Source organism: Anser brachyrhynchus (assembly GCF_964034855.1).
Source record: "Anser brachyrhynchus genome assembly, contig: SCAFFOLD_56, whole genome shotgun sequence".
In the NCBI taxonomy this organism is placed as follows: Eukaryota; Metazoa; Chordata; class Aves; order Anseriformes; family Anatidae; genus Anser; species Anser brachyrhynchus.
The window spans coordinates 298,952-322,656 of record NW_027663703.1 but is presented as its reverse complement, the minus strand read 5'-3'; the positions used below and the strand labels follow the sequence as shown (position 1 = coordinate 322,656).

The following is a 23,705-nucleotide window of genomic DNA, read 5'->3' as shown; positions in this document are numbered from 1 at the left end:
CTCGCAGACAATGACATAGGCAAAGCAGAGACGTTTAACGTTTTCTTTGCCTCTGTCTTCAACACTGATGATGGACTTCGGGACCCAGGGTGCCCTGAGTTGGAGGAACATGACAGTGGGAATGACAAACTCCCAACCGACCCTGAATGTGTGCGGGATTTGCTGCTCCACCTGGATCCATACAAGTCGATAGATCCGGATGGAATTCATCCCAGGGTGCTTAAAGAGCTGGCTGATGTCATCGCGGGACCTCTCTCAATTATTTTTCAACGATCTTGGGAATCTGGAGAGGTCCCATTGGACTGGAAGCTGGCTAATGTTGTGCCAATTTTCAAGAAAGGCAAGAAAGAAGACCCTAGCATTTACAGGCCTGTCAGTCTCACATCAGTGCCTGGTAAAATTATGGAGAGGATGATCCTTGAAGTTATTGAAGCGCACGTGGGGGACAATTCAGTCACTGGTCCCAGCCAACACGGGTTCGCAAGGGGTAGTTCCTGCCTAACAAATTTGATTTCCTTTTATGATAAGATCACCCATCTAGTCGATCAAGGGAAACCAGCTGATGTGATCTTTTTGGACTTCAGCAGAGCTTCTGACACGGTTTCCCATAGGATCCTACTGGACAAAATATCCAGCATACAACTAAACAAAAACTTCATACGGTGGGTGAGCAATTGGCTGACGGGCAGGGCTCAAAGGGTTGTGGTAAATGGGGCCACATCTGGCTGGTAGAGGGTCACTAGTGGGGTCCCTCAAGGCTCCATTTTAGGGCCAGTCCTCTTCAATGTTTTTATAAATGATTTGGATGTAGGACTAGAAGGTGTTTTGAGCAAATTTGCCGACGACACTAAACTTGGAGGAGTTGTAGACTCAGATGAGGGTGGAAAGGCCTTGCAGAGAGATCTGGACAGACTGGAGAACTGGGCGATCACCAACCACATGAAGTTTAACAAAAGCAAGTGCCGAGTCCTGCACCTGGGAAGGGGCAACCCTGGCTATACGTACAGACTGGGCAATGAGATGCTGGAGAGCAGCCCTGCAGAGAGGGATCTGGGGGTTGTGGTTGACAGCAAGTTGAGTATGAGCCAGCAGTGTGCCCTGGCAGCCAGGAGGGCCAACCGTATCCTGGGGTGCATCAAACACAGCATTGCTAGTCTGTCGAGGGAAGTGATTGTCCTGCTCTACTCTGTGCTGGTGCGGCCTCACCTCAAGTACTGCGTGCAGTTCTGGGCACCACAGTACAAAAAGGACATTAAACTGTTGGAGAGTGTCCAGAGGAGGGTGATGAAGATGGTGAAGAGCCTAGAGGGGAAGACATATGATGAGCGGCTGAGGTCACTGGGCCTATTCAGCCTGGAGAAGAGGAGGCTGAGGGGGGACCTCATCGCAGTCTACAACTTCCTCACGAGGGGGAGTGGAGAGGCAGGTGAGCTATTCTCCGTTATCACCAGGGACAGGACCTGCGGGAACAGTGTCAAGCTGAGGCAGGGGAAGTTTAGGCTGGACAAAAGGAAGAGGTTCTTCACCGAAAGGGTGGTTGCCCACTGGAACAGGCTCCCCAGGGATGTAGTCACTGCACCAAGCCTGTCTGAATTTAAGAAGAGATTGGACTGTGCACTTAGTCACATGGTCTAAACTTTTGGGCAGACCTGTGTGGTGCCAGAAGCTGGACCTGGTGATCCTTATGGGTCCCTTCCAACTCTGGATATTCTATGATTCTATGATTCTATAATATCCAACCTAAACCTCCCCTGGTGCAACTTTAGCCCATTCCCCCTTCCTATCACCAGACACATGGGAGAATAGACCAACCCCTACCTCGCTACAGCCTCCTTTAAGGTACCTATAGAGAGCGATAAGGTCGCCCCTGAGCCTCCTCTTCTCCAGGCTGAACAACCCTAGCTCCCTCAGCCACTCCTCGTAAGACTTCTTCGCCAGACCCCTGAGTGAACCGTCTGTGGTTTAATTTGGTAGAGAAAGGTAAAGGAAAAGGTGAAACTGAGGAGCCCATGGGTTAAAGAGGGCTCTGCAATTCCAGAAGGGTTTAGAGGAGCCAGCTGGCAAAGGCACATGAAAGTCCAGTGTGGTTAAGGACAACCTCTCTGAAACCCCACAATTGCGACCTAGTGTAGCACTCGCCTGCCATTTATGCCCTTAGAGAAACCCCACGGTCCTGCCAAAACACTGCCCTATGCTGCTGAGCCATAACGGGAGATGGAAAGGGGCTAAGCAGCAGAGATCCCCACGGAGTTCAGTCTGCTGCCCACCCTGAGCAGAATGAGCAGAAGGGAACTCCCTGGATGACCAAGGGCACCAAAACCCCTGGCTCTGCAGAGCAGCACCACCAGCTCTATGCCCTCCATCTCCTGAGCCGTGGCTGGCCCCAGACCATGGGCTGCTGGGGAGGCCCAGAGCCGCCTTTGTGCCAGCAGCTGCGGTGCCTTGCGAGGGGCTGGGGCTGTGCTGGCCGTGCCCAGAGCCCTGCAGCAGCCTGCGGTGGGCACTGCCCTGGGGCCAGCCCAGCCTGGGCTGCTGGGCTGGGGAGAGGTCCGGGAGGTGGGGAGAGGTGGGCAGGGGCTGGGCTGGGCTGGGCAGTGCCCGGCAGAGGGCACCAGCAGCGTCAGGGAGCGGTGGCAGCATGCAGGGGAGGGCTCCCAGCAGGGCTTGGTGCTGCAGAGCCAGGGCTGGGGAAGGGAGCCCAGAGCTGCAGGGGCAGGGGACACGAGGCCGCTCGGGGCCCTTGCTGGCCTGGGCAGAGCACGAAGGGGGCCCAGGGCATTCGTCCCCTCACCGCAGCCTGCCACGACCTGCACGGCGCTCACGCAGCGTCCAGGGCCAGGCTCTGCCCCATGGTGCACAGGGAGAGGGCAAGGCCTCTCTGAAAAAGAGGCTGAAACTGAAAAAGGTCCCTCCGCTGCCCCGTGGTGTGACAGGGCCAGGGTGGGACGGCTTACCTTTATTTGATGTAGTTCTTGTGTAATTTGCATTGGTGATGGCACAATAAGACAGCTCCTTCAGCAGTGATGTACATCCTTCTTCATGTTGGGACACAACTCAACGTCCTTCACTCTGCTTGATGTCATGGATGAACTGGATTAGGTCTCCTTGATTACTCTGAGGCACAGTGCAGTGCTTTTTGCCTTCTGACACTCCAGCACAATGCCTATGACATTCCCTTACTCTGCGCATTGACCTGATGGGTCATTTCACATTTTTCACTTTCATATCCCTAGTTGGAAGGGGATGATTCCCCAAAGTGGGGCAAGCTGATGGGTTCTGCCTCAGCCATTTGAAGTGTCCTGCTCTTGAGTTTTTCAGCCTGAGTTTTCCACAGATGACCTAGGTCGGTAAATGGATATATAGGTGCCTACTACGAAGGAGGGAGAGTGTCTTGGGATCCCAATGGCCATTTCAAATTTAGGTCTATCCCAAGAAACCACTGAAGAAGGAATTTGCCTTGAAGGGGTTTCCTGTGCTGGGCTGGGCTGCAGTTTCAAGGAGAAAGAGCACTGCTGGCAGTGGAGGTGCCCGGGAAACATCACCTGTCTCCACCTTATCCACCAACGGGCTCTGGTCTCCTGCAGGTCGTTTCAGACAGCTTCCATTCCAGGGAATTACTCTAAATGCACCAGAGCCGCTGGAGGCCTAATGATTTCATTGAAAGCATAACCAGGAAATGTGATTTCGAGGAAATATTTCAAGTATGAATAAACTACTCTGAAGGCCTTGGCACTGGTTGCTTATGGTCAGACAGCAAAGCTCTGCCTGAATACTCATTATTTTTTTTAGTACTTTTATTGTATTTATTAGAACTTTAGTACTAATCAAGCACCTACTCATGAGCTCAAATGATTCAATCCCTTCCTTAAAAAGTAATGAAATGTCGTGAAAAGACGTGAAATGTAATTTCTATCATGAAGAAATGTGAATTTCCATCACCTATATTCAACGCAGGAGAAGAAATACTGATAATCTCCTTTACTTGCATTGACATCGCTTTCTTTATCATGGTGTGTTCCCTCATCTTCCAGGCTCAAAACCTGACTTGATTACACAGAACATGCTGAATGTCCCCTTTCCAGCTGCCTGTCTGGACTTATGCACTTCCGATGGTTCTCCTGCTTTGCCCTCCCCTTACTCTTTGATCATTCAGACCGCTCTCACCAACCCAGTTGCTGCTTTGAGTTTCAGTGAGTTCCAGCTCGCCCATCTCTCAGCAGTCTGTCTGACGGTTTCCTTAGCAAGAAACTCAACATTAATCATTGAATTAGTATGATATGGATTAATATTAACACTATTATTTTAAATTTCCTATTAATCAGTGTAAAATATATCATGTACAGTCATCCTTTTGGGAAGGTAAACATCACTGGAGGCAACAAAATGAGGAACTTGAACTTTGTTTTTTTTTGAAAATTGCAGCATGATTTCCTGTTGTTTGCTTTTAGATAGGAAAAACCCTGCTTTTCCTACCTATGCAGGGATCCAAAGGAGCAACCCTAGACCAATATCTCTAGGAAAATGATGCTCCAAACTGAAATGCAACAAAATTCAGCCTTTAAAATGTGGAAAGATTTCTTTTAGATGCTCTTTGAAATCTTCCTCCTTAACTGCACCATGAGAGCTCTCCAATTAGCTGCACAAGTCCTGAAGACATGACGAAAACTGTGGGAGAGATATGGCTGCTTAGGACTTTCGATGTCTTACTGAGTTCCATGGTGTATTTTGGTGCTGAGTCAATACAACTTGGGTACTGAGAGGAGAATGATGCAACTGCTTCAGAAAGTAAAGTCAGAAGGAAAAGTTGAAGTGACTTGGAGTATTAATGGGCCCCACAGAGGGCTGTTCCTAACAAAGCCTCCCCAGGGACTTGTTAGGGCACATAATTGGAGGCCATGATTACAGACAGGCAAAGCGCTGTGCTGAGAAAAGTCTTGGTTGGTTTTGGTGAAGCAGAAGGGCCAAGGCCTGAGCCCAGACCCTGGGAGGGGAGATCCTGCACCCCCACGTCTGGCTCAGGGCTCTTCTTGGGGTCTGTATGATGTGGTGGGTAGTGTGATGCCACGACAAGAAGGCCCCATTGCAATGACTATATCTCGTCTCCTCAGAAGCTCTAGGCAAAGGGACAAAAACGTCAGGGCTGTTGGGGCCTTCCATTCTTGCCAGCACCCTCTGCCTTCTCCTCTGCAGGCTTTCCTATGCTGTTCCAGACTTTAGTCTGGACACTTTAGTGCAACTTTAGTCCAACTTTAGTTTAAAGACATTAGAAAGAAGTTCTTTACTCAGAGGGTGGTGAGGAACAAGCTGCCCAGAGAACTTGTGGATGCCCCATCTCTGGAAGTTTTGAAGGCCAGGTTGGATGGGGCTTTCAGCAACCTGGTCTAGTGGAAGGTGTCTCTGCCCATGGCAGGGGAGTTGGCATGATGTGATCTTTAAGGTCCTTTCATACCCAAACTGTTCTGTAATTCTGTAAATATGAAACACAGCACCATACCAGCTACTAGGAAGAAAAATTTACTCTTCTGCAGCAAAAACTAGGACAATATTCACCGCTTATTCCATACCATGTCTGTCATGCTCAGGTCCAACACTTTCCAATTAATCACCACCACCCATCTTTTCTGTCTTTTGATATGCTCACAAAAATATCATTTCCTTAGTCTATTTGTGTTTATAATAATAATAATAATAATAATAATAATAATAATAATAATAGAATAATAATATATTAAGACTAATAATATATTAAGAACAATAATATATTAAGAATAACAATATATAATAATAACAATATATTGTTATTATGCTTTTATACCAACCCATAAACTTTTACTTTTTTTTTTTTTTTTTTTTTTTCTCCCAGTTCTCTCCTCCATCCCAGTGGATGAATAGCTTTGTAGCGCTGAGCTGCCTGCCGGGTCAGACCACTTCAAGTCTTCTTGGTGCCTAGCGTGGAGCACAAAGGTTGAGATGACAGATCTGACCAGAGCGTTTTAAAAGTAAGTTGTTCTAAACATTAGATCAGTTTAACAGTTGCTGATCACAATGTCGATCTTTTTGATCTGGGGTCTGTTGTGCTTGTTTTCAGAATTGTGTTGTATAGCACATTGCTAACTGTCTGTCTTCCATGTCAGGCTGTTCATCAATTCTGGGGACAGGTTTAAGGTACTCTTTTGCTGTATTGGATAGCACTGACTTATGATAGGATAAAATTATTGCCCCCTCAATACCTCAGGAATCATCTCTTCATTTCTTAGAAATTATTTAGAATTACACTCTTTTATACTCTTTGCCTTTTCTCCTCAGGGAGTAAATCTATGCAGGGCGGGTGGTGATGGTGGATGGAACTGGTATGGACAGTGGGGGATGCTTTTCACCACTTCTTCCCTCTCCCTTTCTCCTGCACCTCCCCCTTCTCCTCCAGGACAGGCATATAGCCTTTCCAAAGCCACTCCAAACATTGCAACAAGCATTGCAGGCACTCCAGATCCTGAGGTGCACCCAAAGTTTAATTGACCCCTGTGACAGGCCCTAGAGCCACTTCCAAACCTGCGATAGGCCCTGCAGCCACTCCAACTCCTCTGAAAGGCCCTGCAGCCAGAACAACTCCTGTGATGGGCCCTGCAGCCACTCCAGCCCCTGCAATGGGCTCCATGGCTGGGCCAGAGAACCAGCCTGTGCCAGTATCGGTTGCCTCTTTATGAAAGAGAAAACAATGGGTGTGGAAGTCAGTTTTTCTTTAGAAAGGAAAGAAACTCCTACCCAGTCAAGAAAGGAGGGAGAAAATAAGGCAGGTTTCTTCAAAGCTGGGCCATCGTGGAAGCAGGATGACAAAGATGAAGAGATCATATAAGCATCAGAAACCAACTGGTCCCTATCCCAGTGTTAGCTAGGACATATGGGAAAAGATTTCAGCCATCATCTTGGTGAGCACATTGTCACCTGGCTGCTCCACTGCTGGGAGAACAGGGCCAGTAGCCTGGAATTAGAGGGCAGGGAAGCCAAGCAGCTGGGATCCCCCTCTAGAGAAGGAGTGATTGACAAAGCCATTGGAAAAGGGCACAAGGAACTTAATCCTGTCATGCTTGAACGAAAGGTATTCCTTCAAGAAAGATCTTGTATGACAACCAGGAAAGTGGACCACCATGGAGAGGGGTATCCAGTACCTGAGGGAATTAGCCATGTTGGAGGTGATTGATAGTGACCTAGACAACAAACAGCTGTCCAAAGTTCCAGATGAAGTCAAGTGCCCATGACCCATGTGGCAGAAGTTTGTACAGAGCGCACCATCATGATATGCCAACTCATTGGCAGTTATGACCTCGAAAGACCAAGAAGAAGCCGTGGTGGATGAATCAGCTAGCCAACTCTGGCATTACAAAGAAAGTCTCTCTTCTTCCCTATGAGCCTGTGTCTCATCTATGGAGAAACTTTCTCATGAGTTCCAACAACTACAAGAGGATACATCTTCCTCCCCACCTGCATGAACCAATAGCTCAGCTATCAGGTGTAAGCATCCCTCTGCTCAAGAAAGTTGATATAGTGGGTGCATACTACGTGCCACCCTGTGGTTTTAACTGTGTGACCATGGAAAGGCCATGAGAAAATGGGATGCAAAAATCTACCTCCATCCTAGAGGCACGGATACATGAAGTGCAAGTGGCCAGGTTCAGGGGGACCCCTGCTTGGGGAAAGGCTGGGCATCGGTCAGTCTGTGATGAGCAATTGCATTCTGCATCACTTGCGTTATACGTGGAATAATAATAATAATAAAATGTGTTATTCTTTATTTTTATTGTTAATGTTATTATTATATCTTTATTTTCTGTCTTGTTAAACTGTCTATATTTCAACAAATAAGCTTTTGAGTGGTGGGTGTGATCTAACAGCTCTGTATTGCTTCGGTGCCTGACAGGTTAAAGCACAACATGTTTGACAACCACAGATCAACGGCACAAATCACACTTGTAGAAGTCATCTCTCCTGTGTTCAGAGAAGGGCAGTCGGTGATGACTTCAGTCTGCTTGAAACACCACAGCCCAGCAGAGACCCTGCTGCCTTCGGGAGCTGTCAGCCCTGAGGCCTTGGAGACACCTCGAGGGAGCCCAATGACACAGAGCAAGCGATGCCATGGTCGGGTGCTGTGCTGCTGAGCTGGGCCGGGCTCCTGGGACAGAGAGAGCTCGTGGCAAGAGGGCCCTGGAGCAGAGAGACAGCTGTGCCCAGGAGCAGCTCCTCTGCACAGCGCAGCAGGGCTGGGGGCTCTGACCGCAGCTGGCACGGGGACAGGAGAGAAGGAGAGAGGGCTTGGAGGCAGTGAGGAGCGCAGCAACAGAGGGCCGCGTGTGGCAGGACAGATCTGCAGGCTGTTGGCACCGTGAGGCTCTGGCTGCAGGGCCATGCAGGTGGGGTTGCCAGAGGGGTCTTCTACAGCTGGCACATCCGATGGATGATAGTGGCTGTTGGGATGTCTGTTTCTCCAGCGAGGAGTAGAAGATGCTTTAGAGAATGGCATTTATAAGGAGGCATTTGAAGGGGAAGACTGAGGCTTGGTTAATCTGAGATTTTTGGATTCTGTGCTTTCAGATTTCTGTGCTTTCAGATTTCTGTTGTGGAGGGGAATCTGAGTGAATCTGAGCACATAGACTGTGGGATGGGGTCTGTGAGCATGGACAGGGAGGAGACGTGGGGACACAGAAGCAGCTCCCAGCAGGGACACGGGCAGGCAGCAGGGACATGGGCAGGCGGTGAGAGGGAGCTGCTGCCAGAAATGCTGTGCGAGGGAGGGCTCAGGCACCTCCCTGGGACAATCACTGCTCTCCTCTCCCACCAGCACAGGGCAGCTGAGACCAGAACTGATGGACAGACTGGCTGTGCTCTCTGAAGTACACTCTGCACCAGAGGAACAGTATCTGTGACACTGAGGATCCACAAGGTTTCACTTGAAGTGCAGCAGGAATGACAGTATAGAAAAAAGAAATCGCCACAGCCCTTCTCTGCCGTTAGGGGACTTGGGAGTAAAAATTTGTTCACATCAAGAGTTAAAATAATCTGAGAATAATCCATGTTCCTCTTTACTTCTTTTTATAGGTAAGAACTGTTAACTACACTGCCCACAGCAGAGTCCCCTCCTCCCAGGGACAGCCTCAGGCAGCCCCAGTCAGAGCTCGTGAAAGGGACCTGCCTAATGTCTGGTTAATAGGCTGAAATTGAATCACATATTAACAGACAATTCTGTTGTATTTTCTTACTGCCTTTTCCCTCCTTGGTCAGAACCCCATGCCCAGAAGCAGGAAATGCCCAACAGCAGCTCTGTGAGCGAGTTCCTCCTGCTGGCATTCGCAGACACGCGGGAGCTGCAGCTCCTGCACTTCGGGCTCTTCCTGGGCATCTACCTGGCTGCCCTCCTGGGCAACGGCCTCATCCTCACCGCCGTAGCCTGCGACCACCGCCTCCACACCCCCATGGACTTCTTCCTCCTCAGCCTCGCCCTCCTCGACCTGGGCTGCATCTCCACCACTCTCCCCAAAGCCATGGCCAATGCCCTCTGGGACAACAGGGCCATCTCCTATCAAGGGTGTGCCGCACAGGTCTTCTTTTCTGTCTTCTTGGTTGGAGGAGAGTATTCCCTTCTCACCGTCATGTCCTACGACCGCTACGTTGCCATCTGCAAGCCCCTGCACTACGGGAGCCTCGTGGGCAGCAGAGCTTGTGCCCAGATGGCAGCAGCTGCCTGGGGCAGTGGCTTTCTCAATGCTGTCCTGCACACGGCCACTACCTTTTCCCTGCCCCTCTGCCAAGGCAATGCTGTGGACCAGATCTTCTGTGAAATCCCCCAGATCCTCAAGCTCTCCTGCTCAGATGCCTACCTCAGGGAAGTTGGGGCACTTGTGTTTAGTGTTTCTTTAGCTTTTGGCTGTTTTGTTTTCATTGTGTTGTCCTATGTGCAGATCTTCAGGGCTGTTCTGAGGATGCCCTCTGAGCAGGGCCAGCACAAAGCCTTTTCCACGTGCCTCCCTCACCTGGCCGTGGTCTCCCTCTTTATCAGAACTATTATGTTTGCACACCTGAAGCCCCCCTCCATCCCTTCCCCATCTGTGGACCTGCTGCTGGCAGTTTTATATGTGGTAGTACCTCCAGCAGTGAACCCCCTCATCTACAGCATGAGGAACCAGGACCTGAAAGACACACTGAAGAAACTGATTCTAGTGGTACTATTTACTTAGCAATCAATTGGCTATCTCCCTTTTCTAGTTTAACTCAAGTTAATCTCAGGCAATTTGTGACCTTTAGGTACGTATTCTTTAAAATTCTGTTTGCAGATAAATATTTGCTTTCATTACTCTTTTCCAGATGACCAACCCTCTGTGTGACCCAGAGGCTTTCTCTGAATGTGTTTATTCCTAAATGACACCTGGCCTCCATTGTGGCATCTTGTTAATAAAATGAAGTTGCTCAGTGCTCAGGGCTCTTCCCAAACTGGAGTGCAGAAGACGCTCAGGAAGTGCCAGGCTCAAGGCCTCACTCTTGTGCTTGGGTGCCACCTGGACACAGGGGCAGGAGGGCACAGGGTGGGGGGTGAGGGAGCCAGGGCTGGACTGAGTCGTCACTGGTGGATTCCCAGAGCCCCTAGAGGCCCTGACGGGTCAAGAAGCAGCTTCCTGGGATTGAAACGTGACAGGGCTGGCGGCATCAGGGAGGTATCGGGAACCACCAGGACATTCTAAGGGTTCACCTGGGATGCCGTGTGCCTTGTGTTGGGTGGGCAGCGAGTGGGTCTTCACAGTAAAGCGAAGCCAAAGGATGCCCGGGCTGATGGGAGCTCTGCAATGCCAGGACACACAGCGAGGCCACAGCACAGAGGTCTCAGAGACCTTTAGTGAACAAGCGGAAAGGGCCAAGACTGGGTGACCAGGCAAGGACCGGGAGGTGGGGAGAGGTGGGCAGGGGCTGGGCTGGGCTGGGCAGTGCCTGGCAGAGGGCAGCAGCAGCGTCAGGGAGCGGTGGCAGCATGCAGGGGAGGGCTCCCAGCAGGGCTTGGTGCTGCAGAGCCAGGGCTGGGGAAGGGAGCCCCGAGCTGCAGGGGCAGGGGACACGAGGCCGCTCGGGGCCCTTGCTGGCCTGGGCAGAGCAGGAAGGGGGCCCAGGGCATTCGTCCCCTCACCGCAGCCTGCCACGACCTGCACGGCGCTCACGCAGCGTCCAGGGCCAGGCTCTGCCCCATGGTGCACAGGGAGAGGGCAAAGCCTCTCTGAAAAAGAGGCTGAAAGTGAAAAAGGTCCCTCCGCTGCCCCGTGGTGTGACAGGGCCAGGGTTGGACACGTTACCTTTATTTGATGTAGTTCTTGTGTAATTTGCATTGGTGATGGCACAAAAAGAGAGTTCCTTCACCAGTGATGTGCATCCTTCTTCATGTTAGGACACAACTCAACATCCTTCACTCTGCTTTATGTCATCGATGAACATGATTATGTCTCCTTGATTACTCTGAGGCATAGTGCAATGCTTTTTGCCTTCTGACACTCCAGCACAATATGTGTGACTTTCCCTTACTCTGCTCATTGACCTGATGGGTCATTTCACATTTTTCACTTTCATATCCCTAGTTGGAAGGGGATGATTCCCCAAAGTGGGGGAAGATGATGGGTTCTGCCTCAGACATTTGCATCACGCTATACTTGAGTTTTTCAGTCGGAATTTGCTAAAGATGACCCAGGAATGTAAATGGGTGTTCAAGTGTCTAGTAGGAATAAGGGAGAGTATCATGGGTTTCCAATGGACATTTCAGATTTAGGTCAGTCCCAGGAACCCACTGAACTAGGGTGTTGTCTTTGAAGGGGTTTCCTGTGCTGGTCTGGGCTGCAGTTACAGGGACAAAGACCACTGCTGGCCGTGGAGGTGCCCTGGGAACTCCACCTGGCTACATACGAATCCTCCAAACGGCTCTGGTCTCTTACATGTCCTGCTTGCTTATTGTCTGACAGCAAAGCTCTGCCTGAATACCCAGTAATTTCTTTAGTACTTAAGTAGCAGAGCAACTCCCCTTACTCTTTGATCATTCCGATTGCTCTCAGCAACCCAGTTGCTGCTTTGAGTTTCAGTGAGTTCCAGCTCGCCCATATCTCAGCAGTCTGTCTAATGGTTTCCTTAGCAAGAAACTCATCTTTTCTCATTGAATTAGTATGATACGGATTAATATTAACACTATTGTTTTAAATTTCCTATTAATCAGTGTAAAATACATCTTGTACAGTCATTATTTTGGGAAGATAAACATCACTGGAGGCAAAAAAAAATGACGAACTTGAAGTTTGTTTGGTTTTTTTGAAAATTGCAGCATGATTTCCTATTGTTTGTTTTTAAATATGAAAAACCCTACTATTCTTATCAAAGCAGAGCTCCAAAGGAGAAACCCTAGAAAAGGGATATATTCTCTATAGGAGAATGATGCTCTAAACTGAAATGCAAGAAAATTCAGCCTTTAAAATGTGGAAAAATTTCTTTTAGATGCTCTTTGAAATCTCCCTCCTTAACTACACCATGAAAGCTCTCCAATTAGCTGCACAAGTCTTGAAGACTTGAAGAAAATTATGGGAGATATATGTCTGCTTAGGACTTTCGATGTCTTACTGAGTTCCATGGTGTATTTTGGTGCTGAGTCAATAAAACTTGGGTACTGAGAGGAGAATGATGCAACTGCTTCAGAAAGTAAAGTCAGAAGGAAAAGTTGAAGTGACTTGGAGTATTAATGGGCCCCACTGAGGGCTGTTCCTAACAAAGCCTCCCCAGGGACTTGTTAGGGCACATGATTGGAGGCCATGATTCCAGACAGGCAAAGCGCTGTGCTGAGAAAAGTCTTGGTTGGTTTTGGTGAAGCAGAAGGGCCAAGGCCTGACCCCAGCCACTGGGAGGGGAGATCCTGCACCCCCCCGTCTGGCTCAGGGCTCTTCTTGGGGTCTGTATGATGTGGTGGGCAGTGTGATGCCACGAGAAGAACTTCATTAGGACACCTCCCCACCCCTGCACAGGGTATCAAGGAAGCAGTGAGGCCCCATTGCAATGACTCTATCTCGTCTCCTCAGAAGCTCTAGCCAAAGGGACAAAAACGTCAGGGCTGTTGGGGCCTCCCTTTCTGCCAGCACCCTCTGCCTTCTCCTCTGCAGGCTTTCCTCTGCTGTCCCACACTTTGCCCTATTTCCTTGAAGTCTGCAGACACCCATCTCTGTCCACCACCTTGCTCTCATCCAGGACTTTCCATCATTTTACCAATCTCTTGTCAACCCTCGCCAGCTGTTCCTTGAAACACAAAGCTAGAGTCTGATCATAGATACTCACCAGCATCTCCCAAGGCCTGGGCCTGCTGCTGGCCTTGCAGCTTCTTGGCTAGACACAGCCAAGCCTTGTGCCTCCTGCTGTCCAGTCCTGGACTCAAGCAGAAGGGACAGGACAAGCCCTCTGCGGGCCTTCTTTCTGTCTGGGTCCTCCTGGGCATGGAGGCAGAGGGGATCCCACAGGCAGCATGCCAAGCAGGGGCCTTCTGCTGGCCTAGCAGGGCCACTGGCAGATGGCAGCCCCAAAGTGCACATCCCAGGGAGAAGCCAAGGCTGACCTGCCACCTCCAGACACAAGGCACCTCACAGTCCCTTTGCGTGACACGTTCCTGCTGCTGCCCTATCAGCTGCAGAGACAGAAGTGACCTCCCAGTCACTGCCCCAGTCACATTCCTCCTGCTGGGGCAGGAGATCCTGAGGCAGAGCTGAGCTCAGCAGAGCATTCCCACCCATGTCCTCCTTGTTGCCCACAAGCTGATCAGATCCATGGCCCCTCACACTCATCTGTGAATGCCATGTGACTGCACGACAACCTCAGTGTTCCTGCCCTGCTCCAAGGAAACAGGAACCTAACGTTAAGTTTTGGGAGAGGGGTTCAAGGTGAGGAGGTTAATGTACAGGAGGACAGGGTTTGGATGTTAGTTGTTCATGTATGGCATTAGGCACTACGGGGAACCTTTCTGTGTGAGAGCTTAAGCAAATATTGAGTGGGAGGGTTTGGTGTTGTGCTTGGGGTGTCAGGTCTGCAGTTAGGGTATGGGCAAGCTCTTTGTTTTGGGTTTTGTTTAGGTCTGCAAGAATGCTAGAGTTAAACAGAGCATTTAAATGCTAGTGTTAAGGGCAGGGATCAGGGTGAGCAATAGAGTAAAGGTAATGGAAAAGGTGTTATGGACTAATTTTGGCTCAAGGTATATTGTGGTCAAAACTTAGAGCAGTGGATTCCTGTCAGGGTGTGGACTGGCATTTAGATTTAGGTATTAATGTTACCGGTTAAAAGAGGGCAAGGGCCTCACATGTCTGCTTTAAGTCAGCTTTACTGAAGGATCAACATTACCTGAGCATTCTTACCTGTCCAAAATCATTAGCTTCTCCTGGCCAAGCTCCTCTTCCCTCCCCCAAATCTCACATCTCTCCTGGCCAGCCTTCTCCTGACTTCCCCATATCAGTCATCTTCTTAGGGGCAGCTTTCTGATGGCTTTCATGAACTCAGAGCATCTGTCTCACCTCTGTTGGCTACTCTGTTCCTGGGAAAGAAGCAGCTCCTAAGCCAGCATGGAGAAGGACACAAACGCTGTAGGAGCATCCTGCACAATGTGCCCAGCAGCTCTGCACCACAACAAAAGCAGCCCTGAAGAATGAGTTCAGGCAAAAGCTCAAAACTTTGACATGACAACCCCAATCCAAGACCCCTTCCTCTATGGGGCTTACCCAATACTTAGGAAGAGAGGATCTCACAAACTGTGTGCAGAGTAGATGCATCTGCTGGCCTATCATGGAGACCAGCAGATGTGAGCCTAAAGGCACAGATCCCAGCCAGGAGTCAAGGGATGACCTGTCAGCTGCTTCAGAAAAAAGTCACCTCACCGGCCACTTAACAGCCATTAGCTTCCTACTGGACTTTGAGCTTCCGAGGCACCACTGAGTTCATAATACCACACCTACAAAACACCCCCTTTTTGGCCCAGAATCTGCCCAGGTAGAAGTGATCTGGTTGTGACCCTTCCAGCCCATGGCACAGCTCCTGGGCTCCCAGCCTCTCTGACACACAGGAGCCAGTGCCGTGCCAGTTCTGGGAGGTGCTAGGGCAGGAGGGACCTTGCAGTCAAATCACTCGCCAGACTCCTTGGCTGGGGCTGCTGCGTGCCCTGGGGCTGCAGAGCTCTCCTCTGCCTGCTCACAGCAGATTGAGCCCTTGAGCTGTGGTCAGTCCACCTTGGAGGAGATCCCCCCTTAGGAGGGAAGTGCTGCAGCGCAGGCCGGCTGTGCCACTGCCGTGCCCACTGCCTGTCCCTGCCTGCAGTCCCAGCACAGCCCCACAGCAGCACTGGCACCAAGCTACAGGAGCAGCTGGGCCTGACCCCACCAGCAGGGCTCAGCACCAGAGGGGGGCAGTGGCAAGAGAGCAGCTCGGCATGCCCCAAGCGCTGGTGCTCCCTGCCCGTGCTGCTGGGATGGGACTCTTTTCCTCTGCAGCCCTGCACATGGCACTGCCCCTGCAGAGCCAGAGCAGCTCTCACAGGAAGGACGTCACACAAGGAAGGCAGTGCAGGCTCCTTCACTTTGTTTATGTTCACAGAGAGACGGCCTCCTCGTGTACAGACTCTCTGAACTATACTCGAAAGGTACATACAGTAAAAGAAATGAGATGAATCATATCATTTTAACAGGCAATTTCAGCCGTATTAAAACAAAGAAACTCCTGTAATGAAAACACTCATAAATAAACAAACACACACAAAAATAATAATATATATAATATTAGTTGTTCTTGTAGTCACTGACATTTTTAGCCATCTGTAGAGCTAGAATGAAAATTTATTGCTTCTGAAACACATCTAGTCATCAATTTCCACAGCGCATGCTTGAGCTCCTTGTTCCTCATGCTGTAGATGAGGGGGTTCAGTGCTGGAGGCACCACGGAGTACAGAACTGCCACCACCAGGTCCAGGGATGGAGAGGAGGTGGAGGGGGGCTTCAGGTAGGCAAACATGCCAGTACTGACAAACAGGGAGACCACGGCCAGGTGAGGGAGGCAAGTGGAAAAGGCTTTGTGCCGGCCCTGCTCAGAGGGCATCCTCAGCACTGCCCTGAAGATCTGCACATAGGACACCACTATGAAGACAAAACAACTAAAGACTAAAGAAACACTAAACACAAGTGCCTCAACTTCCCTAAGGTAGGCATCTGAGCAGGAGAGCTTGAGGATCTGGGGGATTTCACAGAAGAACTGGTCCACAGCATTGCCTTGGCAGAGGGGCAGGGAAAATGTAGTGGCCGTGTGCAGGACAGCATTGAGAAAGCCACTGCCCCAGGCAGCTGCTGCCATCTGGGCACAAGCTCTGCTGCCCACGAGGCTCCCGTAGTGCAGGGGCTTGCAGATGGCAACGTAGCGGTCATAGGACATGACCGTGAGAAGGGAATACTCTGAACCAAAGAAGAAGACAAAAAAGAGAACTTGAGCAGCACATCCTTGGTAGGAGATGTCCCTGGTGTCCCAGAGGGCATTGGCCATGGCTTTGGGGAGAGTGGTGGAGATGCAGCCCAGGTCGAGGAGGGCGAGGTTGAGGAGGAAGAAGTCCATGGGGGTGTGGAGGCGGTGGTCGCAGGCTACGGCGGTGAGGATGAGGCCGTTGCCCAGGAGGGCAGCCAGGTAGATGCCCAGGAAGAGCCCGAAGTGCAGGAGCTGCAGCTCCCGCGTGTCTGCGAATGCCAGCAGGAGGAACTCGCTCACAGAGCTGCTGTTGGGCATTTTCTGACTTTGGACACAGCTGCCTGTTGAAGATGATAAAGGAAGAATAAAGTTAGTACACACTTCTCTGAGGGAGATTTATTGCAAGCCTCACAGCACCCACCAGCCCAATCCTGTCTCTATGCAGGAGAACCTTTCTGCAGCTCTCCTGCTTGAGCTGTGGCTGGTGCTGGGTGAGCACTGGGAGCAGGGGCTGCTGTGGGCTCCAGAGGAGTCCTTCCTGCTGTGCAGCAGGAGGGAGGCAGGAAAATGGGGGAAACTCAAGTTCAGTCCATTTATCAGGTCAATGAAATTTGCAGTTCTGTTTCGAACAATGCATCCCAATGCAGAACAGAGCTGCAGTTGACACTGCTGAACACTCCTGTTCCCAGCTGCCCTGTGTCACCCCTCTGTGAGCTGAAGGACTGTCCTGCTCAGGTGTTTCCCTGAGAAGAAACTGGAGACAGCTGAGAGCAGAGAAGCCCCAGTCCAAGTGCATTGGGATAGAATCCTCACCTTGTCTTGCATGAGCAGGATCTCAGCTCTTTCCTCCTATCCTGGGCTGCAGAGGCCTCACTCCAGCTGCCCACAGACAGCCATCCAGCAGCACGGACATGGCCTTAGCACGGAGGTGTCTCCTCCTTAGGGCACCTGGATAACACAAGGATGCCACGAGAGAGCTGCATCCTGCTGGAGAGCAGCCTGCAGACCAGGAGGATCGCCCACAGACAGAGATGGATATCTTAAAGCTGGGATGTGCCACCATCCCAGCTGCACCCGTGCAGTGTCTGGAGGATGCTTGGCCACACCACTCTTGGCTGACTGGGGGCACCTGGCTTAGGGCACTCCGAGGGACTTCTGCCAGAATTCCTCACCTCGCAGTGCCATCCAGCAGGACTCCCAAAGCCTACTGCATTGCCCACTGCCCTCCCAGAAGCAAGACCCAGCAGGAGACTCTTCCAGGACGTGCAGCTGCATGGCCCTGCAACCAGAGACGTACCTTGTCAAGGGCTGTGCAGATTTCTCCTGCAGGCAGCTCTCAGCATCCTCCCACTGCCAACTGCCTCCAAGCCCTCTCTCCTTCTCTCCTGTCCCCGTGCCACCTGCGGTCAGAGCCCCCAGCCCTGCTGCGCTGTGCACAGGAGCTGCTCCTGGGCAGAGCTGTCTCTCTGCACCAGGGCCCTCTTGCCACGAGCTCTCTCTGTCCCACGAGCCCGGCCCAGCTCAGCACCAGACGCCCAGCCCAAGGCATTGGAATCCCCCCTCGGGGGGCTCTGCTGAGGAGCCCACGAAGCTCAGGCACTGAGAGACAATTGAAGACATCTCTCAACAAGTCCAAGTCAGAGGCAAGTTTCCTGCAGTGTCCCCCTGAGGGCCAGCCCTGACACAGCCTCCCTTGGAGCTCGTTAGAGCAGAGCATTGGAGGCACTGAGGACAACTACAGAAAGACAATGTGAAGGTGACCCTGATGTCACTTTTCCAAACTGGATGTGTTTCACCAAGCACAAGGGCCAGTCCTTGACCCCCAGCCCCTGGGAAGGGAGATCCTTTCCCTTCACACCTTGCTCAGGGCTCTTCGTGGGGCAGGAGGAGATGGGGATGTGCATGGCCAAGTGCAGGAGAATGGTACGAGCCCTGCCTGGTTCATGGGTGGGGGCGAGGAGGCAATGAGGCCCTGGTGCTTTACCGATAAGCTGTCTCCTCCTCGGCCTCAGTGGCAGAGACAACAGCCATAGCCATGGACACAAAGCCCTGGGCCCTGTTGGGACTTTCACCCTTGTCACAGCCCTTGATCTTCTCCACACGAGGCTGTCCTAGGGACTCCCACACGTCTACCTCTGCTGGCTACAGAGTCTTGTCTGTGTGGTGTCACACTGGATCTGAGCTGAGTCTGATAACTCAGATCTTCTTGGTGGCCATGCTCCTCGTAAGGCAGCTCTGTAGGAAGCTGGCCTGGTTCGTGGTGAGCAGCACCACTGCTCGTATGGCATCCCTCGTGGTGCCCAGGCCCTCCTCTTCCTGCGCACTGCTCACTCAGCAGGGTCCCAGTCTTCCCTTATATGTGGGGTTCCTCTTCCTCTGATGCAGGACTGGGCTCTCCTTGTAAAGGTCATGACGTTCCTTCATGCACAATCCTGCAGTTTCTCAAGGTTCTCCCGGACAGATGCTCCATTATGTCAGCTGTTCATGTCTGAAGACAGAGAGTTCAACCTTCATGTGATTGTGCTATCTCTGACAAGACAGCAGCATCAGGAGCTGCAGGGAAGTTTGGATAACACAGGAGTAACCAGCTGAATGGAACTGCAGCACCGAGTCACAGAAGAGCAGGGGATGGAAGGCTGCCAGGTTCCACCTCTTCTGTGCATCCTTCTCATGCGTGGTTTCATTTTGGTTGGATCTGTGTCCCAAATGTTAAGGGACTGTGCAGGTCAAAATTAGAAGGGCCAAAGCCCTACTAGAGCTCTATCCGTCTATTGCTGTCAAAGACAAAAAAAAATAAAAAAATAAAAAACTCTTCAGATAAATACTTTAAATAAAGGAGGGTTAAGGAGAATCATCATCCTTTACTGGATGTGCGGGAAAACTGGTGACAAGAGATGAGGTAAAGGCTGAGGCACTTAATGCCTTCTTTTTCTCAGGCTCTAGCAGCAAGACCAGTTCTTCCCCTGGACATTTCTTCTTCCTCATGGCCAGTTCCAACCTTCCAAGGAGCAATTGTGGCAGTTTTTTTCTCTCCTGCTCTTTCCTACTACCAAAGAAAACTCCATCAGGGTGGAAACCACTCCTGAAGCAGGCATCCCAACCCATCAGGCTCCTTGTGGCCTGTCAGCCAAGCAGACAGAAGTCACCTCAGCAGCATCTCCCAAGGCCTGGGCCTGCTGCTGGCCTTGCAGCTTCTTGGCTAGACACAGCCAAGCCTTGTGCCTCCTGCTGTCCAGTGCTGGACTCAAGAAGAAGGGACAGGACAACCCCTCTGCGGGCCTTCTTTCTGTCTGGGTCGTCCTGGGGATGGAGGCAGAGGGGATCCCACAGTCAGCATGCCAAGCAGGGGCCTTCTGCTGGCCTAGCAGGGCCACTAGCAGATGTCAGCCCCAAAGTGCAGATCCCAGGGAGAAGCCAAGGCTGACCTGCCACCTCCAGACACAAGGGACCTCACAGTCCCTTTGCGTGACACGTTCCTGCTGCTGCCCTATCAGCTGCAGAGACAGAAGTGACCTCCCAGTCACTGCCCCAGTCCCATTCCTCCTGCTGGGGCAGGAGATCCTGAGGTAGAGCTCACCACTTTCTCTAGCCCCCTCGGTACCTGTTTTTCACGTTCTGGGTTAGAGATTAAGCAAAGTTTCAGTGGGAGTCTTTGGTGTTCTGCTTGTGGTGTCAGGTCTGTGGTTAAAATATGGACAAGCTCTATGGTTTAGGATTTTTTAGGTCTCCCAGGAAGTCTAGGGTTAAATAGACCATTTTAATTTTAGTGTTAAGGGAATACATTAGGGTTAGCAAGCGAGAAAATGGATTCCTTTGAGAGTGTTGTAGTAGCATTTAGGTTTAGGTATTAAAATTCCTGGTTCAAGTAAGGTAAGGGCCATACATGACTGTTTTAAGTCAGTGTTATTGCAGCATCAACATTACATGAACCCTCTTACCTCTATGAAATCCGAGGTTTCTGCTGGCCAAGCTCTTCTTCCCACCCCAAAATCTCACATCTCTCTTGTCCAGGCTCCTCCTGACCTCCCCATATCTTATTGGGATCAGCATTCTGATGACATTCATGATCACAGAGTATCTGTCTCACCTCTGTTGGCTACTCCACTCTTGAGAAGGAAGTGACGTTGCTGTCAGGAGGGAAAAGTACACAAAGGTCTTTAGTAGCATCGTCCACAATGTGGCCATCAGCTTTGCACCTCCAGAAAACTGCGCTTCCTACCTCCGAGTTTTTTTTCCAGAATGGCTTCTATGGTGCAGGGTTCCTTTTTCCAGGCCTTCATGCATGGTTTTGTTTCGGATGTGCAGGGATGGGATAAGGAAAGCCAAGGCACGCATGGAACTGAGCTTGGGAGGGGATGCAAAGAATAAAAGGAAGAGATTCTATAGATACATGGTTCAGAAAAGAAAGACCAAGGTGTTCCCCCTCTGATGGATGAGAAGGGTGAACTGGTAATGACAGACATGCAGAGGGCTGAGGGACTCAGCAATGTCTTCTCCTCAGTCTTCAGTGCCAGTCAGGCTTCCCAAGTCTTTCATTTCCCTGAACCCAGAGATGGAGGCTGAGGGGTCAAAGTCCCACCTGCTGTAAGTGAAGAGCTGGTTCGAGACCACCTGGTGAAACACGAACAGGTCTCTGGGGCCTGATGACTTGCATCTCAGGGTGCTGAGGGAACTGGCTGATGTAGTTGCCAAGCCTCTCTCCATCCTATTTGAAGAGTCCTGGCAGTTGGGTTAAGTCCCTGGTGACTGGGAAAAGGGAAACATCACTCCCCTTTTGATTAAGGGTAGAAAGGAGTGAAGGGAATGACGACACAGACTCCAAGATAGTCGAGAAATGGAGACCCTTTATTGTCCCAATGCCAGATCTTATATAGTTTTTCTGAGCCCCTACATGTGCTGCACGTGGCTGGCAAACATAGTTACAGACTTCTGATTGGTGCATTTCTTTTGATCACGCGTATCCCTCTATAGGTCCGTTTGAACCTATCAACTCCTTTTTATTGGTTCCCACTTTCTCTTATTCTAGCCTGGTTACCACTCTATGCCTTAGTGCACCGCTGTATCAATCAGCTCCAGTTTGTCACCGAAATGGTCACCCATAATTCCCCCTTTTTTTGTTTCTAGAAGCCAAATTATGCGCAATGAACATTTAATCATTTTTTGCAAACATTGCAACAGGCTTGGTATAACTATTATAATTGCAACAAACGCGATAAACAAAATAATCATTATCTTTTACCAACTCCGTTAGCCACCCGGTTATTCCTAATCCCTTTAGCCAAGGCTCCAATCCCGGTGAGCTTGTTGTTAGCTTATCAGACAACTCATTCAGTTTTTTAAGCTGTTGAAATATCATCTGGGCTGGATTGAGACCCATGCGGCGCCGAAACTGCAGAGGTGGAGGAGGCCAGTGGTCCCAACCAAGGCCGCACGCTACGGGCTGGCAGTCATCGTGGTCCTTGTCCTGTGGAGACACAAGCGTACCCTCGCCCCCAAATTATTAACTGGTATGGTCCTTCCCACCCCCCGGTATCCAAGTTTTGCATCATAACCATCGCTTTCCCTGTTTTAACTGATGTTAGTCCTGATTCCATTCTTTTAAAATGCTTAATAAAGGGTGGTACATCTTCGTGTTGAAAAGGTAGTGTTAACTGATTCATAACATAGATTACTTTAGCTAACCTATTCTGTGGTGTCTCTTGGGTCTCCCCCTGTTTTTGTTTTGCTAGCAGGTCCTTTATTGTGCGGTGTACTCGTTCTACTATGGCTTGTCCTGTGGGTGAGTGTGGGATGCCTGTCTTGTGCGTGATACCCCAAGTGTGAAAAAATGCTGTTGTAGAGTGGCTGACATATGCAGGGCCATTATCTGTTTTTATTTCTTTTGAGATTCCAAGGGCGGCAAAGGCTGCACGAAAATGTGCTTGGACATGGCGGCTAGTCTTGCCTGCCATCGCCGTGGCCCAGACTGCATGTGAAAAGGTGTCTATGGATACGTGAACATATTTTAACCTTCCGAATTTGGGAATGTGAGTAAAGTCGGTTTGCCAAATCTGGAGGGAGGAGAGGGCCCTAGGATTGACGGTAGTCAGTGGGCCTGTCTGCCCATGACAATCTGGGCAGGTTTGGACTATGAGTTTTGCCTCTACTATAGGGATGGCAAATTGTCTGGACAATACTTTCGCTGCCTGGTGAAAGAATTGGTGTGACAAATGAGCCTGAGATAGTGTATTTGGTACCGGGACTTGCAATGTTATGTTAGCTAGGTGGTCGGCTCGGGCATTCCCCTCTGTAAGGAAACCTGGTAAGGTGGTATGACTCCTAATATGAATTATGCAGTATGGATGGGTACGTTGCTCAACAAGGAATAGCAATTCCTTGAATTTTGCAAATAGTGCTTCATTCTGAATGTGCCTGATCAACGTGCCGTTCAATTCGTTGTACCACTCCCACCGCATATTGTGAATCTGACACAATATTCACTGGGACCTGATGCCACTGTTTAAATGCCAATATTATTGCATGTAATTCTACTATTTGTGGGGAGCCTTGAATGTTTTCCATTATGTGATTCCACTGGCCCCCTTGTTCCCATGTAACTACTGCTTTTCCTGTTCGCCCCGACCCATCAGTGAATACAGTTTGTCCTTGGACAGGGTGCCATCTATACAGGGGTTTAACCTCGAGTTGCACATTATTATAAAAGGTGAACATTTAGTGAGAAGGGAGGTGTATATCTAATTGACCATCAAAGCCCGAAAGGGCTGCTTGCAGCTCAATGCTATTCTGGGGGCACCAGTTGAGGCAGTCCTTAACTATCGGGATAGCAATGCTTTTTGGTTCCTCTCCAGCTATCTCTACGATACGTTCTCTGCCCTTCTTAATTAAGGCTGCAAACATTTCAATGCGAGTCGCGAATGTCTTAGTAGGTTGATGAGGTAAGAATACCCATTCCAGTAACAATAGTGGATTTGCTGCGGCGGGATCCCATTGCGCAATGATAGCTAAAGGTTGCGGATTCTGGTTGCATATGTAGAGCTGAATGGGTAAGTTTTCCGCGCATCGTTGGCATTGTTGGGCTGAATTTTTTTCCTCAACGTTGCTTAAAGCTATTCTGGCCCAATTAGTCATGTTTCGGGGTGCATTAATGTCCATGTCCCCCTTCAAAATTTCAAACAATGGTGCTAAGGTTTGATTATCAATGCCGCAGAGCGTTAGTATCCAAT

The 23,705-nt window shown here is 50.2% G+C and overlaps 8 protein-coding genes across 11 annotated transcripts in view; 4 read left to right on the top strand and 4 right to left on the bottom strand.

The window, feature by feature from the left end:
• The window catches only part of LOC308186994 (olfactory receptor 14C36-like), a 43,076-nt gene extending 32,621 nt beyond the window's left edge, over positions 1 to 10,455 (top strand). Inside the window, exon 2 of the mRNA XM_080609155.1 lies at positions 10,354 to 10,455. Coding sequence (XP_080465281.1) covers positions 10,354 to 10,407 — 54 coding nt within the window. The 3' untranslated portion in view covers positions 10,408 to 10,455. The remainder of the gene's footprint in view (positions 1 to 10,353) is intronic.
• The window catches only part of LOC308186967 (olfactory receptor 14C36-like), an 86,134-nt gene extending 69,313 nt beyond the window's left edge, over positions 1 to 16,821 (bottom strand). For 2 of the 3 annotated variants that reach the window (XR_013944405.1, XR_013944406.1), the window contains exon 1: positions 15,682 to 16,821. Coding sequence is in view for 1 of the 3 variants with exons in the window: in XM_080609117.1 (XP_080465243.1) it covers positions 15,838 to 16,800 (963 nt within the window). In the remaining 2 variants the exon portion in view is untranslated. Of the gene's footprint in view, positions 1 to 14,731 lie in introns of those variants that run through there. The other variant, XM_080609117.1, reaches the window with a different exon arrangement.
• LOC308186973 (olfactory receptor 14C36-like) overlaps positions 1 to 17,302 on the bottom strand; it is a 152,049-nt gene extending 134,747 nt beyond the window's left edge. The window contains exon 1 of the mRNA XM_080609129.1: positions 16,809 to 17,302. The gene's annotated coding sequence lies outside the window, so the exon portion shown is untranslated. The remainder of the gene's footprint in view (positions 1 to 16,808) is intronic.
• LOC308186971 (olfactory receptor 14C36-like) overlaps positions 1 to 23,705 on the top strand; it is a 232,119-nt gene that overhangs the window by 105,794 nt on the left and 102,620 nt on the right. The window lies entirely within an intron of this gene.
• Positions 1 to 23,705, top strand: part of LOC308186965 (olfactory receptor 14C36-like) — a 149,685-nt gene that overhangs the window by 25,815 nt on the left and 100,165 nt on the right. The gene's annotated exons all lie outside the window — the stretch shown is intronic.
• LOC308186987 (olfactory receptor 14C36-like) overlaps positions 1 to 23,705 on the bottom strand; it is a 129,267-nt gene that overhangs the window by 14,991 nt on the left and 90,571 nt on the right. The gene's annotated exons all lie outside the window — the stretch shown is intronic.
• The window catches only part of LOC308186968 (olfactory receptor 14C36-like), a 45,899-nt gene continuing 26,593 nt past the window's right edge, over positions 4,400 to 23,705 (bottom strand). The window contains exon 2 of the mRNA XM_080609118.1: positions 4,400 to 4,469. The gene's annotated coding sequence lies outside the window, so the exon portion shown is untranslated. The remainder of the gene's footprint in view (positions 4,470 to 23,705) is intronic.
• Positions 5,261 to 10,228, top strand: LOC308186986 (olfactory receptor 14C36-like). Its single transcript, XM_080609148.1, has one exon. The coding sequence runs from the start codon at positions 9,297 to 9,299 to the stop codon at positions 10,224 to 10,226; it is 930 nt and encodes a 309-aa protein (XP_080465274.1). The 5' UTR covers positions 5,261 to 9,296; the 3' UTR covers positions 10,227 to 10,228.